Source organism: Rhipicephalus sanguineus, chromosome 4 (genome assembly GCF_013339695.2).
Source record: "Rhipicephalus sanguineus isolate Rsan-2018 chromosome 4, BIME_Rsan_1.4, whole genome shotgun sequence".
Lineage (NCBI taxonomy): Eukaryota > Metazoa > Arthropoda > Arachnida > Ixodida > Ixodidae > Rhipicephalus > Rhipicephalus sanguineus.
The window spans coordinates 62,449,883-62,474,810 of NC_051179.1; the positions used below are offsets into that span (position 1 = coordinate 62,449,883).

General features: G+C 48.2%; 3 protein-coding genes across 3 annotated transcripts in view; all 3 read left to right on the plus strand.

Annotated features, from left to right (window-relative positions):
- Positions 1-24,928, plus strand: part of LOC119390090 (glutathione S-transferase Mu 2) — a 302,300-nt gene that overhangs the window by 59,354 nt on the left and 218,018 nt on the right. The window lies entirely within an intron of this gene.
- On the plus strand, positions 227-7,744 carry LOC119390089 (glutathione S-transferase). Its single transcript, XM_037657630.2, has 3 exons — positions 227-488; positions 3,138-3,457; positions 5,172-7,744. Exons 2-3 carry the CDS (start codon positions 3,186-3,188, stop codon positions 5,566-5,568), a joined length of 669 nt encoding a protein of 222 aa, XP_037513558.1. The 5' UTR covers positions 227-488; positions 3,138-3,185; the 3' UTR covers positions 5,569-7,744.
- Positions 12,584-24,928, plus strand: part of LOC119391244 (uncharacterized) — a 32,894-nt gene continuing 20,549 nt past the window's right edge. The window contains exons 1-2 of the mRNA XM_049415212.1: positions 12,584-12,752; positions 21,579-21,852. Of these exons, the coding sequence (XP_049271169.1) occupies positions 21,587-21,852 (266 nt within the window). The 5' untranslated portion in view covers positions 12,584-12,752; positions 21,579-21,586. The remainder of the gene's footprint in view (positions 12,753-21,578; positions 21,853-24,928) is intronic.

A 24,928-nucleotide genomic window follows, 5' to 3' on the forward strand; every position in this document is an offset into this window, starting at 1 on the left:
GCCGCTAAATATAGCCCCGCGCGCTCTAACGCTGGTGAGAAAAAAGCAAAAAAATAAAATAACTAGAAGCAACACGGTCGACTCAGCCAGGGCGGAAAAGCAAAACTATCGCTGCAGCTCTAGAAGAGCCAAGGTCGATGACGCGAATAGACCGCAAGCACTTGCGCTGTTTTCATCGCGAACACGTACCGTCGCCGCCGGCTCTTGTGTTTACGGAAAGCGGTCTTTGATGTTAAGAGGAACGAAAGTAGAGAAGGAAGGTTTTCGCGTCTACGAAAGTAGAGAGGAGGAGGACGAAGGAGAAAGCAGCGGGGTGTGTCGGTGTTTGAACGCCGAGTGGTGAAGAGCACCTTTCTCTTTCCTCGAGGTTTCGCGAAACCGAGTCGGATGGAAGACTTGCCGGCCAAATGGAGCGCGTGATTTCTGCGCCGGTATTTTTTCTACTTCGCGTCGTTCTCACTTAAGAGAAGCGCGATTCGAGGTTCACGGTAAGTTCTCGAGAGTGCACGCGATGAAGCGTGAGCGATGTATAGCTGCACTTTTAATCCAGTCTTGATGCATGATCTTTTGTGAGTATACAACAGTGCATAAATTGCGTCAATTAAGATGAAGCGCGGAAATATTTGGTGGTTTTACTTTCTCATTCGCGAACAGTCTATGAAAGTGACGTCAGAAAAGAAAAAAAGAAAGCGTATCACTGGTTATTCGTTCTGCATGTCGCATAATGCATGTCTCATCTGCATGTCGCTTATTGCATATCTGCATGTCTCGTGTCTTAAAAGTTGACCTGTGGAAGTGCACGTTGGGCAAATGGTTTTAAAGACGATAGTCTTTCTTGGGGAACTTAAACGCAGAAATTTTGGTCTGTCTTTCTGTCTGTCTGTCTTTCTGTTTGTCGGCACGTCCCTCGATTCAGCCACTCGGCCAAAGTTGAACCCCTTGCACAAGGGCCAGCCATCGTGAACGGCTCACTAGGTTCATACTTGTCTACATGGTTGATCAAAAAGCAAACATTACGCATATCTGAGGCGCAACATCACTAGGTAAGTATTAGGTGGTGTGTTCCTTTAATAGAAGATACATAGATACGTAATTCTAGAGACCCTAGTTTCTTAAGCTGCGCTGAAAATGCGACTACGCCGAAACTTGGCTTCCTCCGTGTCTGCCCTCTGCGCGAGCTCATTGTTGTGTTTCGGTTTCAGTTCTTCTTCTTCTTCTGTGGTTATTAAGGAAAGGAAAAAGGCACCTAATTTCTCTCTGCCTATAGGCGACACGGCGCAGTGCCTTGTAGGGTGGGGGTAAGGAGGGTATAAAAGAATAGTGGGAAAATAGAGAGAAAAGTGATAGGAGCACATCCACCCAACGAAGAGAAAAGAGGACAGGAAAGATGGGGAAACAGTCACGGGAGTTCAGGGACGGGTCCGCGAAACACAGCTAAAGGCACGGTGCACAACATCGGCGAAGCGGCGAAGGCCCCGTCGATGAGCGGCGCACGGCATAGTGGGCGAGGAGTCCGTCACGGGGCGCCGGTCAGCGAGAGGTACGAGGAGTAATCCAGGACATCGCGGCAGGCACGTCCGTCTTGCTTGAAATCCAGCGAGCGAGCTCAGTTCCGCTCTGGCATTCCTGCTTTACCCAGGCGACGTGAATATAAAAGAGTGTGTGGAGAGTACTCGTTGAGTGCGGACGTTTCTTCTGCTTCGGCGCTTCGCGCCAAACCGCGTGTTCGGGCTGGCTGGCGTCCCCGCCGGTCTTGCCTGCTGCTGCGCCGGGACTACCAGCCCGCAACACAGCATTCACGTTTCCCGACGTATTGCCAGATGGCGTTCATATCTCACGCAGCGCCTCTTCTATCGTCTTTACACGACATTTGCAGCGAAGCACGCAGATACGCGGCCAATTTTTTTGACATCGCACACTATAGTGTTACAGATCACACTTGTGGCTTCTTTTTGGACTGTTGCGCGTACGATTCGTTGGAACGATGCCCTTGCCAAACGTCTTCTCCTCTAAAAGGTTGCGAGGGCATTGGTTTAGAACGCTGTATTCGACTAGAACACTATGGCTGGGAGAGACCGAATCCACGCAAATAGGATAACGGTGGTGCTGAATAGAGTTAACTATTGAAATTCGACGACACAGGGCAGAATACGGCGTTAAATTCCTTGACTGCTTTCGGAGTAGCCTTAGAACATATTCCGAACATGATGTCAACTTTTCTGATAGTCTTACTTCCTCGATCGTTGACCTTTCTTTTTTTCAGCTGTAGGATAGCCTCAATGTTGAAGCCCGCTTTTCAGTCATCAACATTTCAATGCGGTGAGTGCAAAAATGACAAAAGGAAAAAATTATGTTTTCAGAAGTATAGCTCATAGATTAGAGAGAGCAGTCGAATTTCAGGTGCTGTACTCGTATAACCTGGCCGAATATATAGCGGTATGTACGATTAGCTTATGTGAGGTTGTCGAGTGTCCGCGCTCAGCCGCATTTTCTGCCAACGGAAGATCGCATTCTCACATTACATGGCTGCAATGCGGAGTAGCCGGATTAAACGGGGCAAGGAAACCGACCGTTGCAGGTACGGGACGTCGGCGTTCGCAGCGTGACGACGAGCAGCTGCCACACCGGTCGCGGAATTCGAAAGTGTAACACTCTGCGCACGTACTCGGAACCCTAAGTACGCTTGTCATTTACGTGACCTTTCCACATCGTAATCGTCCATGTAGTTGCATATTCTGCAGGCGGACTTGTTGTGGGGCAAGTTGGCGATTGCTTCACGCCATTATGTAGCGCGAAGGTGTAAATACAAAGACACCGAGACAGGTATAATGTAACGTATGTGCAGTGTGTCTCGTTGTTTTTGTATTTGTGCCTTCGCGCTACATTACGGAAGGCAGTTGTTGTCTCCCCTAATGTAGATGAGAGGGGTTCTTCGGGGCTAGGGGACACTCCTTCTGACGCACAAGGGGGGGAGGAAGGATAGGGGGCAGGCTAAAGATTTCAGAGGGCAGCTGCCCATGCATCCTTTCCCGCCGGTGCCACCCCTGTTGTAGTATTCTGCCGATAGATGGCTGTGGGCTTCTCTGTAAATATTGGCGGAGTGGTGAATCTTTGCTTTCATGTTCTTTTACACGAAGGTCTACGAAAGAAAGAAACAGGTTCAAGCTCAGCCGCTCATTCGAGCCATGCCCCGTCGTCCAGTCGTGGGCTACTGGAACGTGCGCGGCCTCGGCCAGTACATCCGCAACCTGCTCGTCTACAAAGGCGTCGCCTTCGAGGACAAGTTGTACCGATTCGGTCCGCCGCCGGACTTCGACCGCTCGCACTGGCACGGCGAGAAGTTCTCGCTGGGGCTGCAGTTTCCCAACCTGCCCTACTACATCGACGGTGGCGTCAAGATCACCCAGAGCTTGGCCATCATGCGATACCTGGCCAGGAAGCACGACCTGGGCGCCAGGTGAACGCGTGCGAGAGTTTGATGCTGATGTTTCTATTAATACACGAAAAAAATGGGAAGGCAGGCTACGTTAGAGTCGACTCTCCCGTCATCATGATATTAATGTTGAACAAACACACAAAAGCCAGAAAGACTAGAACGAATAAAAGAATATGAACAGAAAAAAAATTAGAAGCACTACGTACATATACGGTCACTAGCGTAAAGAATGCGCAGAGTCTGATGTGGAATCCTTCATTCACCCATGACACAACAAATACTCACGAGTGGGAAGCTAAAACAAGAAACAGTAAAAGCTCACATATAAAAAAGTGCAAGAAAAAGACAAGCAATTGTGGAATATGAATAGATTGCTTATAACTATACTAATTAAAACAAAATATAACACACATGTAGCGAAGGTTAACTACCCTTTGAAACTGTAGGAAGGAATGAATGCATTATAGAATGGCGCGAAAACATAGGGACATATGCTAGACAGACGATACAGGTGCTACAAACGCCCGATGCCTGTTTGCTTGTTATTTTTTTTAACGCTAACTTAGCTGTCGTTGGCACTTCCCGTAATATAGCAACTTGGGAAGAAAGCCGGAAACGTCACGGCGCTGCCGCTTGGAACTTCGCCCAGCCAAATGAGGCACAACACCTTTGTCTGCATTCCTGAGCCCGTTTATTATATATGAACTTCTTAAAATGTAATAAGAGAAAGACAAAGAACGGAACGCCGTTGAGTTCTGCTGCACTCAGCAGCAAAACAGGAACATCATGCCGTTGAGCCTTTGGGGTGGTAAGAAACAAACTAACAGATGCCCGAGTCGAAACCGTGAGAACGCAAATTTTTCACAATGTTTTCGAGGACGTTGCTCTCACGCTGGCGCCTGAACTTTGGTGACTCAGAGCGTTGGCGTTCTCCTCGATCCTGCTTTCTCGGCGGTCTGCACGGACATCTCTGGTGGTCCCATCTCAACACCATTCGCATCCATTCCACAAGACCGCCCGTAAAGACATCTATGTGAACGTGTCGTTTCGCGGAATTGTTGTGTTGACGCTTGTATTATTTTTGTATGTGTAGCACGCGTGGCACTCTAAAGGCGCCAGAAAACTACCCCCAAGGAAATTCATTATAGAGTACTAAAAAGAGTGCTTCGCTCTAACGAACAATGAAATTAACATAAAGACACACGCGCGAACTAAGTATTCAACCAGCTACGATTAGACAGTATACGGCTAACTAAGTCGAAATCATGGTGTTATCGTAGGCTTGTGCACAGGAGGTAAAGCCCCCCCCCCCCTAGTTATCGGGACGCCAAGTCTGTCCCATACCTTTACTCAGTAGGACCTGTCTCATCATTGTTTAATTTTTAGGGTTATGTATGGCCACGCGGGGTTTTGGCGATAATGGTGGCCGAGGACCCCTGATGTTGCACTGCCAGAACTTGCCATTCTTCCCATATTTACCCCTGGGAACCCGGGTACCAAAGGCAGGACGTTGTGGAGAAGCGCATGATCGCTTAATTTTCATTCTTGCATTCATTGCGAAACTTTTCTTTATGACTCGACCAACGGGGACTGGAGGGGGGGGGGGGGGGGGGCTCCGGCAAGCGTTCGCCTTCCCCTACCAGCCCCCCCCCCCCCCCTGCTGGACAACCATGCGCGCGCCTATATGTGTCACTCAAAGCTAGGTTAATCCTCGTACCCGGTGCTTAACACGCAGGAACGAGGAGGAAACCCTGCAGCTTGATCTCCTGGAGCAACAAGCCAGGGACTTGGCTTGGGGATTGGCTATGACTGCGTTCAACCCGACATTCGACGAGGCCCGTAAGAAGTACGAGGAGAACTTGGTAAACGTGCTCAAGCCATGGGCCGACCACCTGAAAAACCGCACGTGGGCGTTGGGCGACAGGCTCACGTACGTGGACTTTCTGCTCTACGAGGCCCTCGACTGGAACCACGAGTTCAACGCGGACGCATTCTCCGGTTATCCCATGCTGCAACAGTACCTGAAGAGATTTGAGGAGCTCCCGAACATCAAGGAGTACTTCGCCTCCGAGAACTACAGCAAGTGGCCAATCCTGGGACCCATGGTAAAATGGGGTCACTTCAAGGAATGACCTCGTGAGAGCACATCAGACTACATAGACCTTGCACTGTGACTTTTCTTTTGTTTTGTAAACTGGTGACCTCCTGGAATGGCGCCCTGGCTCTTGTATACTGACAGCGCACACAAACAATCGTGTGAATTGTCACACGGTACCTGTCTCGGGGCTTATTTCAGGCCACCTTGTCACGCTGCCAAGGGTGGGTGCTGCACTGATGAACACCTTGTTTGATTAGAGCTGCAGCATTTGAGTGGTTTCACAGTTCACGACTTCGCTAAAGGATAGATGATCTGAGTATCCCGGCATGTCCGTCACCACATTCACTAAAGATGTGCAGTTCGTCGCAATTTGCAAACGGGGCAAAGACAAGTGCTGCACGGGCAGTGTCTAGGGTGTTCCTTTCCTTCGTGGCCCACTTGTGACTGTGGTTCTACACATTATACATTCACTAGACACTCGCGCTTGCAGCCTCATATTCTGTGAACATGTCAGTAAAGCCCTGGTCTCTGCAAGCATGGACGGAACCTTACCCCAGTACCCCCTCCTCTCCCAACCCCTCCGTTTAAATCCTACTCTAGATTTTTATGTAGCTCCAAAATGCTCAATGCACAGCTGTACTTGATCTACGCAGCACGCATGAGTACAGAACATCCTGTTTCGCGAAGGACACAAGGTAACGAGGAGGGACGTTTGCTCCCCACTTCGCTTTAGTACATATATGTACGACAGCGAACAGCACACAACGTGTCGACCATTGAGTCAGCGCCACTTGAAAGCGATCTTCTGGTCTACACGTCTGCCTATATATAAAAAGGTTTGTCCTAGTCGTAATTCAACACGTCGAGAACCATCACCACGACCTTCTTTCTATTCACCGAGCCACAGAACAAGGCGCATCTCCGCCAAAGCGGAACGCCGTGCAAATACCTATGGCTCTTCTTTCCAAGAAACGATGCAGCGGATGAGGCCGCGCGTGCCACCTCACCGTATCACGCTTCGAAAGACGTCGAAAACACAACATTATTTTCCTTATGCGTCTCTTTATCCCGATATGCAATTGCGTGAAACGCGTGAGATCATTGTAGGAAAGAGTGAGTCGAGCGAAACAAACACAAGCAAAAAAAAAAAGAAAGAGAGAGGGGGAGCAGTGTGCTATAAGAGCCATAGAACGACCAGATGAAAGGAAAAGGAAAAAAAAAAAAAGGAGGCTGCGATAGTGTATATAAACGAAGCGGTGAAGGTCGTGGCACGTGCGCATCGTTGAGCAGAGGCGGCGGCGGCGGCGCGCGAGACCGGAAAAACCTTGCACCATTCCGGGCGCACGCATTGTCGTGCTCACTCGCGCACAAAGCGACAGGTGTGTGCCGTATCAACCCGCTCTTTAGGTGGACCTCGTCGGACGACCCGTGAATACCACAACGCGTACTACGCTATGCAACATGCTATATTCCATATACGATCCAACCTCGTCGTAGCGAAGTAACATCAGAGCCATCACTTAGTCCGTCATTACTGATATTCGTTCTAACAGTAGAGATAAAAATGGGCTCTAACAAATCGGCAATTTGACTCGCTCAAAAAATACTCGACACAAAAACGCACTTATATAGGCTTCTAACCCGCAATAAGCGAGGTAATCCTGACCTGTCTTCATGTGGCAATTCAAACTATAGGGGTGTGCGAATATTCGACAATTTCGAATAACGAATCGAATAGCGTTCTCTTCGATTCGGTACTCGAATCGAACAGTGCGCGTTCGAAATACCGAATATTTTTCTAATATTTTTGGAATAATCAGCAGCGACGAAAAATGCTCGAAGGAACGAGACGTCGGAACAGCGAGGGGCAACTTTTCTTGTTTTCATCATCGAAGTACCCAGATGCATGCAGCCTATGTACTTACGGCAATATCGTCGCTATATATGCCATAGAATGGAGGCGTTTTTGCTTTAATATCCTGTGACGCCGAAGCGACAGTGTCATCAATCCATTATCCCCACCATGACATTCATGATGACGCTAACTCCTAAAAATGGCTTAATATTTATGTACAAGTGCCATTTAAAAGCTGCTAACAATGTACCACCTTGAATACCGTAGTCACTGCTATATTTCAACCTGCAGTGACAAAATATATACGAGTTTGCCTCAGTGTAAATAAATGGGGTATTTCTTGTCGGTTATAAGTAATAATGTTCCTTTGTTAGACCTTGTCAATATTTTTTCAAATAAAATGTTGTGAAATACTTGGGCTGTTTTGCAAATTATTACGTTGCCAGTATAGGGCTGATTTGGAAATTGTTGCCTTACTATTCGAAGAAAACTCTTTGAACAGTATTCGGTTTGTTTTCGTATTCGATTTGGCGTCATTACTATTCGATTCGTATTCGATTCGGTTCTAAGTTTTACTATTCACACACTCCTAATACAAACTAAATAGACCGGAACATGAGAAAGTGAAACTACAGCACAACAAAGTTTGTCAAAACAGGCCTGCGTTCACATTTATTTGAAGAAGGATGTGATCTTCTTATGGTGGCTTTTCGCGGCAATTCACAACCAAATTTAAAAAAAAAATGTAATTGTGAACTGTCTATCAATATTTATTTCGCTTTTTGGCTACCTTTCGAGTTTTGAGCTTAGCGCGAATCTAATATTTCTTCGTTATATCTGATATCACGGCAGCTCTCGCGTTTTAGGTTTCGTTATAAAACGAATAACAGTCCCCAAAATCAAGCGCGACCAACGAAAGTTCGTATTTAGTTCGCTATAACCGATAATTCGCTATATCAATATTCGTTATAACGAGGTCCAACTGTAAATTGTGTCTGTCAATCGCGGTGTACACGTTTGTGTGCTCCCTGCTTGGGGAGGAAGAGCAAGGAAAAGGCAGGAGGGTCAACCAGACGCGCGTCCGGTTTGCTACCCTACGCTGGGGAAAGGGGATTAAAGGGACACTAAAGATACACTACGGAGCGCTTAGTCGAGGTACACCTCTCGTCTTCAGAACTAGTGGGTACCCGGCGGTACTGGAAATCAAACCCAGTTCCTCCCGTTTTGGAGGCTAACGTCGGTAAGTCTCCCCCACAGGGACTGCCCGCCGCTGCCCAATGTAGTTGAGTGCACAGTACACGCTTTATACTACGCTTAAAAAAGCTATGTACACTAGAAAAAGAGACATAGCTACGAGTTTTAGGAACACCCGTTAATTCGACAGTCATGTTATCCAATGTCAGCTGAAAACGTGATAGCGTTAACCACGCAAAAATACATTGCTCCTATGGGACGTTGGTCGGTAGAAGTAAAGAAGGACGTCTGATGTATCATTCAGCCTGGTATCCAACGGGATTCACTGTAGCTTCATCGCTTGTTCTTTGGTTTACGTGCTTTGGTTTTTGTTGGTTCTGGATGATGCTGTGACATCTGTGCCTTTTTAGCTTGAGCCAATCTCGAGGTTGAGCCATTTGAAGTCGAGCCAGTCAGGCCCCACCCTTATGGTGCTGAAAAAGATGCATCGTATGACATATTTAAGAGCAAAGCTGCATTCTTCAACCCTTCCCGAAAGAATGTGTAACAGCGCGCACAATATAGAGTCCAAGCGTAGTCCCGGAAGCTATTCAACGAACAGTTTACTTCGACCATTGACTGCCAAGGCATAAAGTGAGAAGTTTTTTTTTCTTTCTTTCATTTTCAATCACTCACCCGAACGTAATTCGGAGTCACACCCACTTCATTTTATTGACCTTGTATGTATATTATGGAGTACACCCTCTGTGCGAAAGAGGACCACCACGGTCGCCAACCAAGCAGCGACAGTTTCTGTAAGCCAAGGCCGTGACCTCGTATAGGAACACCCGAGACACATGTACAAAAAGCACCACGCATCAACTTCTCTCTATTTCTCTGTGCGTAATAAGGAGCTACACAATGCACGAAGACCCGAGCAAGGTCGCCGAGGGTTTGGGAGTGTTGTATACAGTCGGCGGCCGCAATTCGACCCTCGTGTCACCCGAACAACGAGCAAATACTCATCGACTGGCGCGTGGCCAGCGCCAGCAGGCCTTGGGATCAACTTGTCCCCGATTTTCCCTGTACAGAGGCATATGCGGAACGATTAATTTGTTTTTTACACAATGATAAGTTGAGTGAATCGATGTGGCTGCATTGCATGCAGTGTAGTGTGGCGTGTCTTGATAGCGGTGGGGGTGATGTTGTTGCTATAGGTGGTTTTAGCCTGGCAGACCTGGCTGACAATCGCTCCCCCCCCCCCCCCCCGCGTCTCTTTCCAGTTTTACGATTACCAAGTGCCACTTCGGCTAGTCTCTTTCAGATAATTTAAATGAATAATTGACACTTGCTTGTGAACCACGTGGTGTGTCTTCTCTCCATGTATATGCCTTCTCTCATGTGTATATGTGCTCCGAATCTTTTACAATTAGTGCAATATCTATATCCCTGATCGGACGCGCTGTGTTCGTCCTCCTGCTCTCCTCCGTTCCCACCTAACACGCATTAAATACAATTAAAACCATTACCAACTTTCCGGGTGGCATGACATTGTTCTTATATTGTACTTAAAGTGCGACAGGCATTGCCCGATTGCCCATGGTGCGACACGTCACCAAGCTTGTGAATTCTCTCTCTCTTGCTCCGAATCCTCTTTGCTGCTTGTATAATGTAGCTGTTTTCCCTCTCTTTCTTTTATCGTTTTCTCGTGTTCTGTTCGGTAAATGCATCTTTCGATAAATTACGCGGCTCATGATGCTATGCAGCGATGATTATCGCAGCCAAGGCACACACTCATAACATTAAATACCAGCGTGTACTTCACTATTACAGCGAAAGCTGTTATGAGATCATTTCACCGGCCGTTTTTGGTGCCGTAGTTGTCCGCCGCCGCCGCCGCCGGTGTCCGTAACCAGTATCGCTCGAAATAAGAAAAAAAAAACGAAATAAGAAAAAAATTCCAGGATGGAACGAGGTTCGAACCTGGGCCCTCTGCGTGGGAGCCCAGTATTCAACCTCTGGGCCATGCCTGTGCTTGAAACTGCTTTGCAAAAAGGTCCTATACAGGCTTCATGTCGGGAAGGAACCACATTAGCATATGCAATATAGCGTGGTAGAAGAGTAAACTAAGCACCAAGTGTCGCACAACGCGAATTCTGTAACCAGGCGTCACACAATGTGAATTGCGCAACGAGTAGGTTGTTAAATGCTTACAACCCATTACAAAGGACTCTGCCATAATTCTTCATCGTCATCAGGCACAGCATCAACAAAGTGCGCATAATGCCTTACATGGGTTTAGCAGGAACCAACGCTCTCCGTAGAATGACGAAAAATGGCACAGTGCCTGCTGCCCTACTTCTCAAAAATTACAATGATTTATAGCGTAGTTGGTTCCTCGCAAGTGCACTTGTATTGGTTGCCAAGGAAGCCCATAAGCGTATGATCCACTTCCTCGGGGTCTCAGTAAAATTACAATGATTTATAGCATAGTGGGTTCCTCGCAAGTGCACTTGTATTGGTTCTCAATGAAGCCCATAAGCGCATGATCCATCTCCTCGGGGTCTCAGTAAAGTTCTTCGCCCCCCCCCCCCGTCTCTCTCCCACGTCAACGTATGTTATACAGCATGACGGGAAAGGGAAATAGCGACCGGGCGTCACCCAATGCAAATTACATAACTGGTGGGCCGTTTAAAGATTCCAAACCATTACAAAGGGCTGAGCCATAATTCTTCATCGTCATCAGTCGTCGCGTCAACAAAGTGCACATAATGCCTTATAGACGTGTAGCTGGTGCCTCACTTCTCCGCAGAATGACGAATAATGGCTTAGTAGGTGCTTCCCAACTTCACAAAAATTGTGATTTATGACGTAGTGGGTACCTTTCTAGTGTACTTGTATTGTAGCCCCAAGAGAGCTTAACGGGCTCTAGAAACGCCGCTCTTCCAGCTTTCGCTGTGACTGTGCTGCGGTTTCAGCGCAGGCCTGGCGTTTTTTTTAGCATTTTGATATCACACAGGCCCTGTGTTTTGATCCCTTTGGCGCGTTGATAGGCAAGGTGCAAGTTTCGGAAGAGAAAAACTGATAAATGTGTTAGCCACAGTTCCACAGTTCTACCTGTCGCAAAACGTTTCGTGCGGATCGGTGCTTTCATAGCTCTAGTACAACGTTCTCAAATAGATGCACTCGCAAAGAATACAGATAAAATATTCTGTTCTATGCATTGAGCGATTGTGCCTGTCCACTGCGTGGGTCTCCATCCTTCGAAGCAGCGAAACAAAAAATGAAATTCACAGCCCCCAGTTCTTTACAAGATGGTCTCGCCCATTGGCCATGACCTACATGCATTACTCCTCACCGTTAACGAATGTTAAACAGACAGCACGAACGCTTGTTAGCTGTTGGAGTTGGTTAGCCGCGATACAAGGCTTGTCTCTTCTCCCTTTTTTTTTCTTTTTACTTTCTTGCTCCGATTCCCTTTCCCCTTTTGTAGGGCAGCCAACTAGTCACGGCCTTGGCTAACCTCCCGCCCATTCCCAGCCTGTCGTCTCTATCTCTCTCTTATGTCACCAACTAATCCGTTAACTGCGCACCGTATGCTTAGTGGTTGTCGGGCCACTTGCGACGTGACTGGAAATGGTCTTCGGCGTTCAAAGAGCAGGACCAGGACTCTCATCCTTGTCATTCTTATTCGTCCAAGGCGTTATTCCGAGCTTCGAGTGCATTCTGTAGGCGCTGTACACCCGTGGTTCGCGACGCGGGTACGAGACTGTAACACGCGAGCAAACACGGTACAACTCGTCTGCCTATACGTCGCCTCGTCATCGCTCTCCCCCCACTTCAGCCGCCTCCTCTTCTGTCCCGACCAGCAAAAAAGATCGCTCCTCTTCATTCGCATTGTATACGGGGCGTCGCATCCGCCCTCGGCAAGCATCTACTCTTCGTCGTCGTCGTCGCCATCACGTGTCTCTCCCCCCTCCTCCTCCGCCTCCTCCTTTCCGCAAACTTCTCTCGTCCACGCGTGAATCACGTAGATCCTGACAGCGGAGTCTGCGCGCAGACAAGGCAGCAAGCGCACCGGACGCGGACGACACGCTCCGTCACTGCGGACGACCACACACACACACACTGCGAGCAGGTCAACGTGACTGCACAAGGACCTAAGCAGCAAGGAGGAAAGAACTTAAACTGTAAGTACTGACCAGTTTCTTGTACTACTTGTGAAGACAGAGAGAGAGAGAAAAAAAATAAAAACTGGGTGAGGCCGAACGAACGAAAATAGCTTGCTAAACGTGTTCCTGGTATAAAGCATGAAAAATAAAATAATAATCAACTAGCTCCGCTTCGCGGACACCGATGAAACAGCGAACCAGGTGGCCTTCCCTTCGTCAGGCTAACGCAAGTCTATGTTTTTCAAATGTTTTGCAAGTCTTTCAGATATGTTCTATCACTGCTCTTTATAAACACTCTTTGTTAAGCTTTGAGGTGGTAATATAGTTTTATTGCATCTTGACCATACCAGTTTTATACACAGGTTTACAAAGAAGCCTTCGCTTAAGATGCTCCGATATGTTGCATCACTGCTCTTTATTATACACTCTTTGCTAAGCTGTGAGGGGGTAATATAGCAACCACCTTTTATAACTACACAGTATCACGTGACAGTGGTGTGACTGTGGTAACAAGCACGCCATTTGTTGGGCGAACTGTTGCCATCTTCCCTTTTAAAGGAAGTTGTGTATAGTGGGATTTACCGATTTCTGTGGCACATACGCGTTTATGATGGTGATGCCGCACAGATTTCTGTGGCACATACCCGCTTGTTGCCTTCATTTTTAGTGGAAGAGTGGTGAGTAGTGGGATGTACCCAATGTCTGTGGCACATAGCCGTTTATGATGCCCACAAGCGTTACCACGGACCCCGAACATGAAAGGATCAATCAAGAACAGCTTCGCTGTTAAGAGGGCAGGGAAAAACAGAGAAGCGCCACGGAGGAGCGCTAGGGACGCTGAAGAGGAAAACGACTTTTCTCATATTTGCTAAATTACTCCAACACAACTCCAAAATCAGTACGCTTGCCGCGAGAAAACGCTTGGTAAGCGAGAAAACGCGCAAGAAGAAAATGCTGGTGGCGACACGACCTTCAAGTTCCCGCGCCGAACACCGTGACGTCATAGATTTTGACGGCGTCTGCGAAGTCATACATGGTTCCTGATCGGTGAAAATGAAGTACATTGTCCTCTGAAGGGGCCATAGACTTAACATACCAAGTTTCAGGAAATTTTGTTGAACCGATGACGCTAAAATACCAGCAATACACTTTGAAATCCGTGACGTAACCCGCGATGATATAGCTCGAAATTTAAAAATGAAACGTTGACCTTAATTTTCTCCTATATTAATAGGATGATGAAATTAACGATTAGAGTTCTCAGAGTACACTTTATCAATGTAAAGCGATTCATTTTTTTTCACTTTAGTGTTCCTTTAAGCTTTGCGCCAAGGACAACATGTTTAGCAAACACAGATTCCAACTAGCCCAGGAACAAGTTCTTCGAGAGGAAGAAAACAGAACACTCTCCTTTACAATTTCATCTATTATTTACGTTTATTTCCTCGCGCGCGCTGGTAACATGTATGCAGGAATGACAGATAAGATGTATTGCATGAGTGTCGGAACATGCTGTAACAGAAGCCGCTCTAATTTGGGATGCTGGTTCTAATTGGCGATGAAGGGCAGCGCGAGACGACGATGGTAATTAACGAGCCAAACGTGGCGCACACCGAGCTACGAAGGGGAACGAGACTGACGATGCTTATACGGCCATGCGCAACCAGCTTAACCGACATGGTAGTGGTCTTGAAGCAAGGATGGTAAGGAAAAAAAAAGATTATTACAGAAAATGACTGACTATTGTTGGTTACCGTTTCATATAGTCTTTTACAATCAGTTATAATACCACCCTGCCCATAGCGTATCCTACACAGCGTATGTGTCTGTGCCATTGTTCGATAAATTGTGATAAAGGATTCTGTAATTTCCGATTTTTCCCGGTCGGAAGTCACAAATACTGTAACGTTAAAGCGCATGCGCGGTGACTGTTTGACTGGCGTAAAGGTTTTTACCGTGAGCGTCTGTGCCTCGAGTGCCAGTTGGGACGACAGAAAGAACGGTACGCTGTTGCATGGACGCAGCGACAGAAACCTTTATTTGGTGAGGTCGTGATCAATTGGTGCTCTGCCATTCAAGAAAGGTGAGCTCTTGAGCGGGACAAGGATAAGGCGAGTTGTGGTGGCGGAACCCCTCCTCTCCTCCACTCGGAGTGGTTTAAGGGTCTTTCAATACAGCACGAGTCAACATTTCGTCGTCTTGCGATACCGCTTTTCGTGCGGCTGTGCCGTCCGCATGCTTGTCCAACCGCTGCGGTGTATGTACACAGCGGCACCATCCGCGGCCTTCCAGCAAGGTCGCTTTCATCGCTTCCCTTTCCTTCCCCGCTCCGTGTCGCAGCTCGTGTGCGGCCTAGGCGAGGAGGCCCGAAAGAGACGAGTGGGTACACACCGTCGGCGCATGCACACCGTAATAATCACGCAGAGAACGAGGAAGAAGCGTAAACGCTTTGCTCCGTGTGCTCACACCGCTTGCGAAAACTCAAGATCTCTATACGATCGTGTGCACGTGCCTTTGCTCAGAGATTCGTACGCAGGAAGTATTGATCCTTCGACTATTTTACGAATGTGTTTCGGTGCCGCCGTATTGGGCTGTTAACATTGCCGTTGTGTATCCTCAACATCTAAACGAACAGTGCTACGGTATACGCCTAGTGCGCGCCGACGGAAGCGCCATAGGCGGCGAACTGAATCATTGCTCTCGGAAAAGCAAGCAGACGGCCGCCGTGGTTTCCTACGTCGTTGTACGTGTGTTTCTGCGTTGTTCACGTTTCCGTAGTGAAATAAGCAACGTTCGTCGTATGTGTGGTGGCCGCAACTTCAAGGGATGTCGAATAACAATTGCTGTGGAGTGGAGTGCTCAAACACCTACAAAAACGCGCCCGGAACACGGTTTTACTCACTTACCGCAAGGCCTCCTGAGCAAGAGCGACGGAAGCAATGGATCGCCGCTGTTCGTTGGCAAAGACGAGCCGCTTCGTCATTGTGCGGGTTAACACGTCGCTTCTTGTTCTAATGCTTTCGTTCTGCCATATCGGTGCTCGCTGGATGCACTCGATCATGTTGACACTGGTAGACGACCAACGTTATCAGCCTGAGCATGCGTTGGTTTGGTTCGACCGCCATGCAGGGCACTTCGCTCAAACGTTCTATATTTCAGAAGTGTTCTAGTTCGGGTGAGTTGGTCATCCATGAACTTAGCTTGTACTAGCGCGGTACATGTACCGCACTATTACAAGCTAAGTTCTATATTTATTATTTACAGAAGCAGAAATGCAGCAATGGTTGACTTCAAAAAGAACAAGAAGTGATTGAGACGTCACCTTTGTAAACAAAACAAAGTGGATGTTCACCACGAGCTGCACCTCATAGCTGGATGTTACGCTGGTCTGCGCGACGCACCTTTGATATTCACCGGCATGACGATTCACTCCACGCGGACGTTCGTTCTCCTCCGCAGTCGGTCATCACGTCTTCTCGGCGATCTCTTCAAAACTTGTCACTGTCATCTCTTGATACTTAACTCACAGCACTAGATCATCAAACAACACATCTTCTGCGGTCGAGCGAACGATGCTATCACTAGAACAACATAACTTCTTCGCCTCACTCCTCACTGACTGACTCTGCCCCCGCGCGCTTGCTGCGCTTGCATTGCCTGTATCGGCTCGCGCCTGGGTTCGGGAAGGTGCGTATGATTCGTCTGTGCGTAGCACTGCGAAAGCTAGAGAAAGGGCGAGATCCTCTCACCGATTCGTCTGCGGAATCAGACGGCGACGCTGGCTCGGCTTTGCTTTCTCGAATATCCCGATCTTTCGCGTTCGTTATGTATCGGTGGCGTCTTCTGCGGAGAGGGTAAGGGCTCGTTCACACAGCCGTCAAACGCCCCGTCACGTCAACGTCACGTCGCCGATTTCCGTCAGGGGAGAGGGTTTCCGAGACGTTTTCTCCGGAAAAAACGGTTGACGGTGTCGTAGAGCAGTGCTCTACGTTTCCGTCGCCGGCACGGGGACGGAGCCCCGCCCCTAGAAAACGGACCAATCAGAAGTTTACGTTTGGAGTTCTGAGTTCTGAGAAGAGCTACGCGTCTAGCATACGGCCCCCGGGTCCGTGGCCTTGAAACACTGAACGCGCGCCTGACTGAATGGGCCATAAAACGGGGGGACAAGTGGTTGCTTTTGTGCGTGTGTGTGTGTTTGTGGTGTGAGGAGGAGCGCCCAGCGGAGTCGGGAGAGCGCCAGCGAAGCATTTGAGCTGCGTGGACAATTCCTATTTTGGTCAACACTGCACAAAAGCGTGCTGCTGTCGACGCTGCAACCGCCGTCGTCTGTTCGTACACTGCTACGTCGCGTCTGCTGTACGTTTTTTTGACGTGACGGTGACGTGACGGAGCGTTTGACGCCTGTGTGAACGAGCGCTAAGAGGCGCGCGGACGCGCTCCCGGCGCCTTTTTATACTTGTTTTTTCGATGCGCGCGCTCTGTCGCGCACGAACCGTCGGCGCCAGGCTTTCATGCCGTGGTTCGAAATCGGCGACGTGCGCTTAGTTAAGCGCTCGTTCGTGACAAACATCGTGCACAAGTCCACTTTCGTAGAGGCCCGCGCCTTTCCTGCAGCTGCCAGTGCAGAATTAGTTGTCTGGCACCCGCACGAAGGGGAAATAGCAGCCGCGAACTTCATTCATCTCCTCACAGCAAGCTGTGCAAAGCGCTGTCGCCGTCTGCTCGGCTTCCCGCACGTACTGTCGGCGGCGCCCGCTAGGTGGCTATCAGTGGCGCCTCTATAGGCGGTGCGCAAGGCGTATAGGCGTATAGGCGCATACGCATGAAAACGGTTGGATTTGTGCATTCGACGTCTCGTGAACTTGTTAATTTCACGTCGAGACGTACAAGAATAAGAAAACATTCGTTTAACAGCCCAAGGTGGCGGCGCCCATTTGTCGAATGTAAAATCGTCTATAGAAGCCAAGCGAAAGAGGCAACGTCGTCAACCATGCACCCGGAAATATTTCCATTTCAATAAAGTCTTTTTTTATTTCTACGTCGAAGCAAATGAACTCGTAAGCACGACTTTACAAGCAGACGCTCCAACTGGAATGGGGAGAATTATGCAGCGCGGACAGATGGTTTACGCGGCTTTCCTGATCAATTTCATAGACGTTCAGTGCAATGCTACGCAAACGTCCGGCGTTCACAATGATTTACGCCGCCACGTAAATACAGGACACGTGCTTGAGAGAGTTAGGTAAAGAAATGCTTCAGTCGTCTCCGTGGCATCGCAACATGCTCGTCGTATCTCTCGCAAAGAGGAGCACCGTCAAAACAGTGGCAAACGCATCCTTATCAGGAAAGGGCAACTGTCGAAGGCCAACATCCGCAGTAAAACTAGCTGTGCGCTTCGAAAACTCGGTACAGGTTGGCAACTCTCCAGACAACAGTAAACACGAGCACCATGCAGCGCTCGTGGGTGACTCGCTTCGTTCGCTTTCCTGGTTTTCAGGGGCGTAGCCAGAATTTTTTTTTGTTTTTTTTTTTTGGGGGGGGGGGGGGGAGGTTCAACCATACTTTATGTATGTTCGTGCATGCGTTTGTATGTGTGCGTGTATATATACGCAAGCAAAATTGAAAATTTTCGGTACGGGGAGGGGGGTTACCGCGAAATGCGGCTGCCGCTTTCGGGATTCGATCCCGTGACCTTCGGGTCTCCAGTCAAGCACCGAAACCACTAGACCATTGCGGCGGGTCTTTGTCTGCGGAATGGAAGGTGCACTTGACGAATATAGCACCAGCGGTGGGCCCTTATCAGTAATGTGAGCGCTCCCGTTATACGTCCTTCTAGTGTGTCAGGCCACTCGAACGTTGTATATGCACAGCTGCAATCTGAGCGACTATACTCTAACGAAACGCGCAGTGTTCTCGCGACACGTGAAACCCATATACTGAATCGTCGTGGCAGCGGATATCCATTCCGGCGGATGTGGTGCACACGACACGACAAGCCACTGCATTCGCTCCTTTCATATAGACCACCGTGAATCCAGCATAGAGTTTCCTATAGATACATTAGAGGCAACTCTGGTGCTATAGTGTCTATGGGAGCTGCAACGCATGGCGCTTCAGCCAGCATGGGAATGATGGGCAGTATACACGAATTCGTCTGAACTTCGTTCTTTCGGCTCCGTTTGTCTCCGCGTCGCCTGCATCCGCTTTGTCGCAAGACGAAGTTCAGCAAGAGTCAGCAGTTCCACTTCACCACTTTAACAGCAATAAACAAAGCCACAAGTGCGTTCGAAGGCACGAAGATTAGGCAAATCAGCTACCCATCATTCCCATGGTGGCTGAACGATCGCAGCGCCAAAGTTCCCTCTAGGTAATTGTAGAACAGGGGTGTAGCCAGGGGGGGGGGGTGTTGACCCCCCCCCCCCCGATATTTTTCGATTTTGCATGTGCATATATACACGTAGACATACAAACGCACGCACGAACATACAAAAAGGATTTCTGGTTACGCTTCTGTTGTAGGAAACTATGGAATCCGGCACCCGTACGGCTCCGTCGGCACGCAATATGCTACATAGTTTCGTACAAAGACCACCAACAATCCAGCACAAGCGTATACAGTGTGCACAAGAACCGCCAATATGACACTTAAAATAAGGCAGTAATCACGACTGCTGAGTGGTACATACTCGTTCATTGCACAAGCATTGCGCGGTACGCTCACCAGCCTTCAGTTTTAGAATAGCGTACGCAAAGATAGCGTTCATTGCAGTCGCCCGCTGTTTCTGTCACTTAACGAGGGACCGCAAGAGGATAGCGTACGACGCATGCGCAGTGGCCACAAACGCTAACGCAAAGCTCTGCTTACGCTGTTCTAAAGCTGTCTAATATATATAGGGCTATACCGGATGTTGTGTAATCAAAGGCATTGTGTAACGACCTTCTTTCTTTATTTATTTATTTATTTATTTATTTATTTATTTATTTATTTATTTATTTCTCTCTTTCTTTCTTTCTTTTCATGTTTTTTAATGTAACTGTCGAGGCCTCCACGTGCGGCGTTGATATATAAGGTCGGCTCCTTAATGTAGCGAGCAGCTGATCTTACGAACAACCATCGCAGGTGGGTGTACCGGCGGCGAGCGCCGAACAAAATGAGCCATTCTGGGTTGACGCTGTTTTAGCCATTTCGCCCCAGGGGCGTAGCCAAGGGGGGGGGGGGTTGGGGGGGTTGAACCCCCCCGAAATTTTTCAGTTTTGCTTGCGTATATATACACGCACACATACAAACGCACACACGAACCTACATAAAGTATGGTTGAACCCCCCCCCCCCCCCGAAAAAAATTTCTGGCTACGCACCTGTTTCGCCCCCATCGAGATGAGGTCGCCGCGACCAAGAATCGAACCCGCTCCCCCGTGCTTCGCAGAGTTGCGCCATTGCCGCTAAGCCGCCGCTGTGGGTAACCGAGAGGAACGAGAATGTTCTAAGGTCGCGAGCGAAGGTTGACATTGGGTCTGCATCTTATTAGTTGCGCGAGCCACGAGTGACACTCTTTTTTCTTTTGCAAGCACTTCCTGTCGAGCATTTACTTCCGGTTTTCCAAATATTCAGAAAATGTTTCCTAAAAAATTCACCGACGACTACGATACTGCCTAAAGCAAATTCTGAGTGCAGCTGTTTAGATGGTTTGATTTTGCGATAAGTTGAGACAAACAATTTCAGAGAGACATGTATGTATGTACAGTTGCATGCTACTATTTATTCACATTGAGCATCTTCACACCCAGGTGTCTGAGTGCCTGCGTGTAATCCGTGTCGCCCTTCTCTTTGTTCTTGCACTGCCCGGTTCAGATTGGACATACCTCGGTTGGGCTTATTTACATATTCCACCACGTAAGAGGCACATGCGTACGTGTCAAACACTATATGAAGATCAGCGTTGGAATTTAGGATGGACGCCACCCATAGGATAAAGTAGTTCACCCACTTTTGCTGCACGGTACGGGGTAGCATGAGGGTGGGACGCGGAGTACCCACTCGGAGAGCCGAAATATACTCTGCCTCGTCTATGACGCCGTGATGTTCCCAGAACTGCGCCACTGACTCATAGTTGGTCGTTTCCAGGGACTGGTCTATGGCTTTTTACTTGTTTCGGAGGCTCTCGATGTGTTTCTTCTGAACGGCGACGGCGACACCGCTCAACGCAGGAACGGGCGCCTAAGAGCGCCTTCAACCATCGTACGTCTTCTTCTTTTCGTGTGGCACATACTTAGTTTTCGTTCGACACTCGCACCTGCTGTGCACGGTAGTGGGGTTTGCCCAATTCCTATGGCACGTACTCGTTCGCGCGGTTACGCACCCGACGGCGACGGCGACGCCGCTCAACGCAGGAACGGCCGCCTAAGAGCTTCGTTCTAAAAATAAAACTGGTACGAAATCGGTGGCCCTGGTTGAATTTAAGAGTTATGTTGGATATATATGATACTGGAGCATAAGCTTACTTAAGATAAGTGCCAATTATCTGTCAGTATAATCAATGAAAATTAATTAAATTAGCTAATTGAAATAGCAGGTTGTTTTCCTGTGAGCAGCTGGGATCGTTGCGACACCTGGCGGAGCAGATCCCAACCACGCGTTTCTTTCTTCGTAGACTCTGAGATCCGTTCGGACACTGCGACGACACACAAAGTTAACCCAAGGAATAAATACACCAGAGCGCACAAACGCTGAGGAGCGACTGACACTACCACACAGTATCGCCTCCAATTTCTATTTATTTATTTATTTATTTATTTATTTATTTATTTATTTATTTATTTATTTATTTATTTATCACTATCACAGAAGTCAAGATGGCGCCCACGCTGGGATATTGGGACCTGCGCGGCTTGGGCCAGCCGATCCGCAACCTACTGATCTACAAAGGGATCGACTTCGAGGACAAGCGCTACAAGTTCGGCTCGGCGCCCGACTACGACCGCGGGGATTGGCTCAAGGAGAAGTTTTCCCTGGGGATCATGTTTCCCAACCTGCCGTACTACATCGACGACGAGGTCAAGATTAGCCAGAGCTTGGCCATCATGCGGTACCTGGCCCGCAAGCACGACCTCGGCGCCAGGTATACATATGCACGTGGGCGGCAAACAATGCGCGCTCAACGAGAATCCACTTTTTATGCAACGAAATGCATCTTCGTCTATTCTTGTTTTACGTTCAGGAGAGTTACACTGACGCATAAAACATGGAAAAAGTGATGGGCAAAGTTACGGACAAAGTGATGTGCATCACTAAGCATCGGTCCGCGGATTAGAGAATTCTATTGGTTAATCTGCCGTATGAGTGGCACACACACAGAGCTTGATCTGTCAGTGCAACGTAACAGCAAATAAGCCGTAAAGGTTGACAAAAGTAACAACAAAAGACGCAAAAACGAACGAATATATAGAGGTTAGTTTTCGCACCACTGTTAATACGCATTATTTTATGGGCGCCTAAATAAAAAAGGTACCGCCAAAGATATAACAATATTTATAAACGGGTATGGTGAAGAGAACTGACGTAGAAGAAAGAAGAGTGATGGTGTAAATAGTTGGCCGACTGTCTCCCAGGTACCGTCGGCTGACAGTAGTAAAGATTCACTATAATGCACATGTCGCTTCAAATATCCCTTCCATCCCATGCGCAATAAGCGCACCTTCTCTGGGCTCATGGGCTTTCTGGAATTTTGCTTAATAATTTTGCTGAGAATTTGGCAATGACGTCACTTAGTTGTAGTGTATGGTTATATATATATATATATATATATATATATATATATATATATATATATATATATATATATATATATATATATATATATATATACCGGACCTTAAACCTTGCTGGCCGTGACAAGGCTTCGAAGATAATGAATGGTTTGTGTGTAGCGAAATTGCACCCCTTCTTGCTGCGGCGGGGTACAAACTTTTGCCGTTTACCCGCAATGTCCCGGTAATGCCCCTCGCGATAGGGTAGGCATCCAGAGAGGTAGTCAGACTCAAGTAATCGAGTGCCAGGTTTCATCACCTGCCTCCTCATTAAAGAAAAATGCCCCCACCTCCCCGAAGGGAATCGTGAGGAAATGCGCATGCATTTCTTGCGCCGAGAGTACACGGCGTAGTAATTTTAATGGCGTAAAGCTGGACACATCGACGCGCTCAAGTGTCTCCCTTTTGGGCGCCTCTTTCAACGAACGCTTCCTACGTGCGTTCGTAATCACCTCAGGGATGTTGCCACCGCCTTCAATGCAGCACAAACGCGTTTAGAACGCGCTGTTTTCAGGCTGTGCCAAGGCAGCACAAACGCTACAAACGCGTTTCAAACGCACTGCATTGAGGCGGTGGCGCAGGGAGGAGAGAGAGCGAACGGCGAGAGAAGGAGCGGCGAAGCACTGCACCTACCCTCTCCTACACTCTCTCCACACGCGCGGGAGCTCCGCCAAGCTCCCACGATGCGGGCGCCCTCACACGCCAGAACGCGCTCCTCCTCTCCACTCACTCTCCGCTACTCCGCCCGCACCACCTGCTCCGGTTGCTAGGGGCGAGGATAAGCGCGCGCGCCCGCAGCTGTAGCTATGGGAGAGGGAGTGAGAGCGGAGAGGCGCGCGGACAACGCCGGATGCCTTACATATCCCGACTAATAAATGCATTCGCATTTAAAAGCTTGATTGGCTCACTGGGCTCAATTCTCAATGCCCTGCCGCACTGAGAAGCGATCCTATAGGGCCTGTCGCATTGGAGGCGGACACCGAAATAAAAATTAATTACATCGGAAATGTTTCAAGACTTCCAGTTGTGGAACTCTTCTGTTTATAACAAAAAAACTTGTTAACGACTTTGAGTACGGCGTACTCTACTGTGGGAGAGCACTAAAACGTCCCGAAACAGCACGTGAACTACAAAGTGGTGTTTAGAAAACATAGAACATGATTCAGAACCCTATGTACTGTACTACAAGAAAGCGGCAAACTGTGCCTAATTGTATAAATAGAAGTATAAAAGCTCACGCGTGTGTTTAGAAAAAAAAACTGAGTCCATTTAAAGCACTATGCGCTCTACTACGGGAGAGTGGTAGACTGTCCCTAAAATTGTCAGTGTGAGATCAGTGTTTAGAACAAATTGTTTACGATTTCGAGTACTCTATGTGCTCTGCTATGGGAGAGAACACCGCGGAGCGGTGCCGACGAATGCGCTAAGACCAAACAGCAAACGATTTAGAGTACTGTGTTCTCAACTATGAAATAGCAACTTAGGCGTGTGTGTTTAGCAAAAAAATATGTTCCACGATTTAGAGTACTATGCACTGTACTATGAGAGAGCTCTTCCTGCCACTGACCCATGTGCTAACAGCATTGTCATTGAAACGTGTGCGTAGAAGAACGTTCGACGATTTAGAGTACAATGTACTCTTGTACGAGTGCGGTAAACTCTCACGACTCCAACATGGAGATGAACTGTGTTGTTTAGAGCAAATTGTTAGCGAATTAGGGTACTTTATGAACCCTACTATTGGACATCCTACGACCATCTTTCGTATTAAGGTATCATTGTCAAGGGCCACTAGCCTAATAGAGCTCATTTCACCCCGCAAGTATGCGTTTCTATAGTTGGTTACGGGTCAAAAACTTGAAAGTCCCGGCAAATTTTGCTTAAATAATCTGAGATTAGTAATCAGTTAAACGAACCATTTTAGGCAGGAACGACGAACCTTTATTTCCTAATACGCCTGCTAGTACTCGCAAGAGCCAAGAGAAAGCGTTTGCGCTTGAAAAAAAAAAATATCAGCGACGATTACGATACTGCCTAATGCGAATTCTGAGCGCAGCTGTTTAGATGCTTTAATTTTGCGATAAGTTGAGGCAAATAATTTTAGAGAGACATGCATGTATGTACAGTTGCATAAAACGCCGTTAGTAGCGTGACTGGCGCGCACAATTTCGTGCAGCCCAATTCACATAAATCGTCGCAGACAGAGCGTAGCGCGACTGCCTCGCTAACCGGGAGACCGCAGAAGGCAGCGCGTGGGCACGTTCCACAACAGCCGCCGCAGATAGGCCTCCGTTCATGCAGCGCTTTATTTTCATATATGGTATCGGTGGACGCCCTCGCCGCAAACTTTAGTGATGACGTCATCGCGATCTCACTTCAGCGCACACT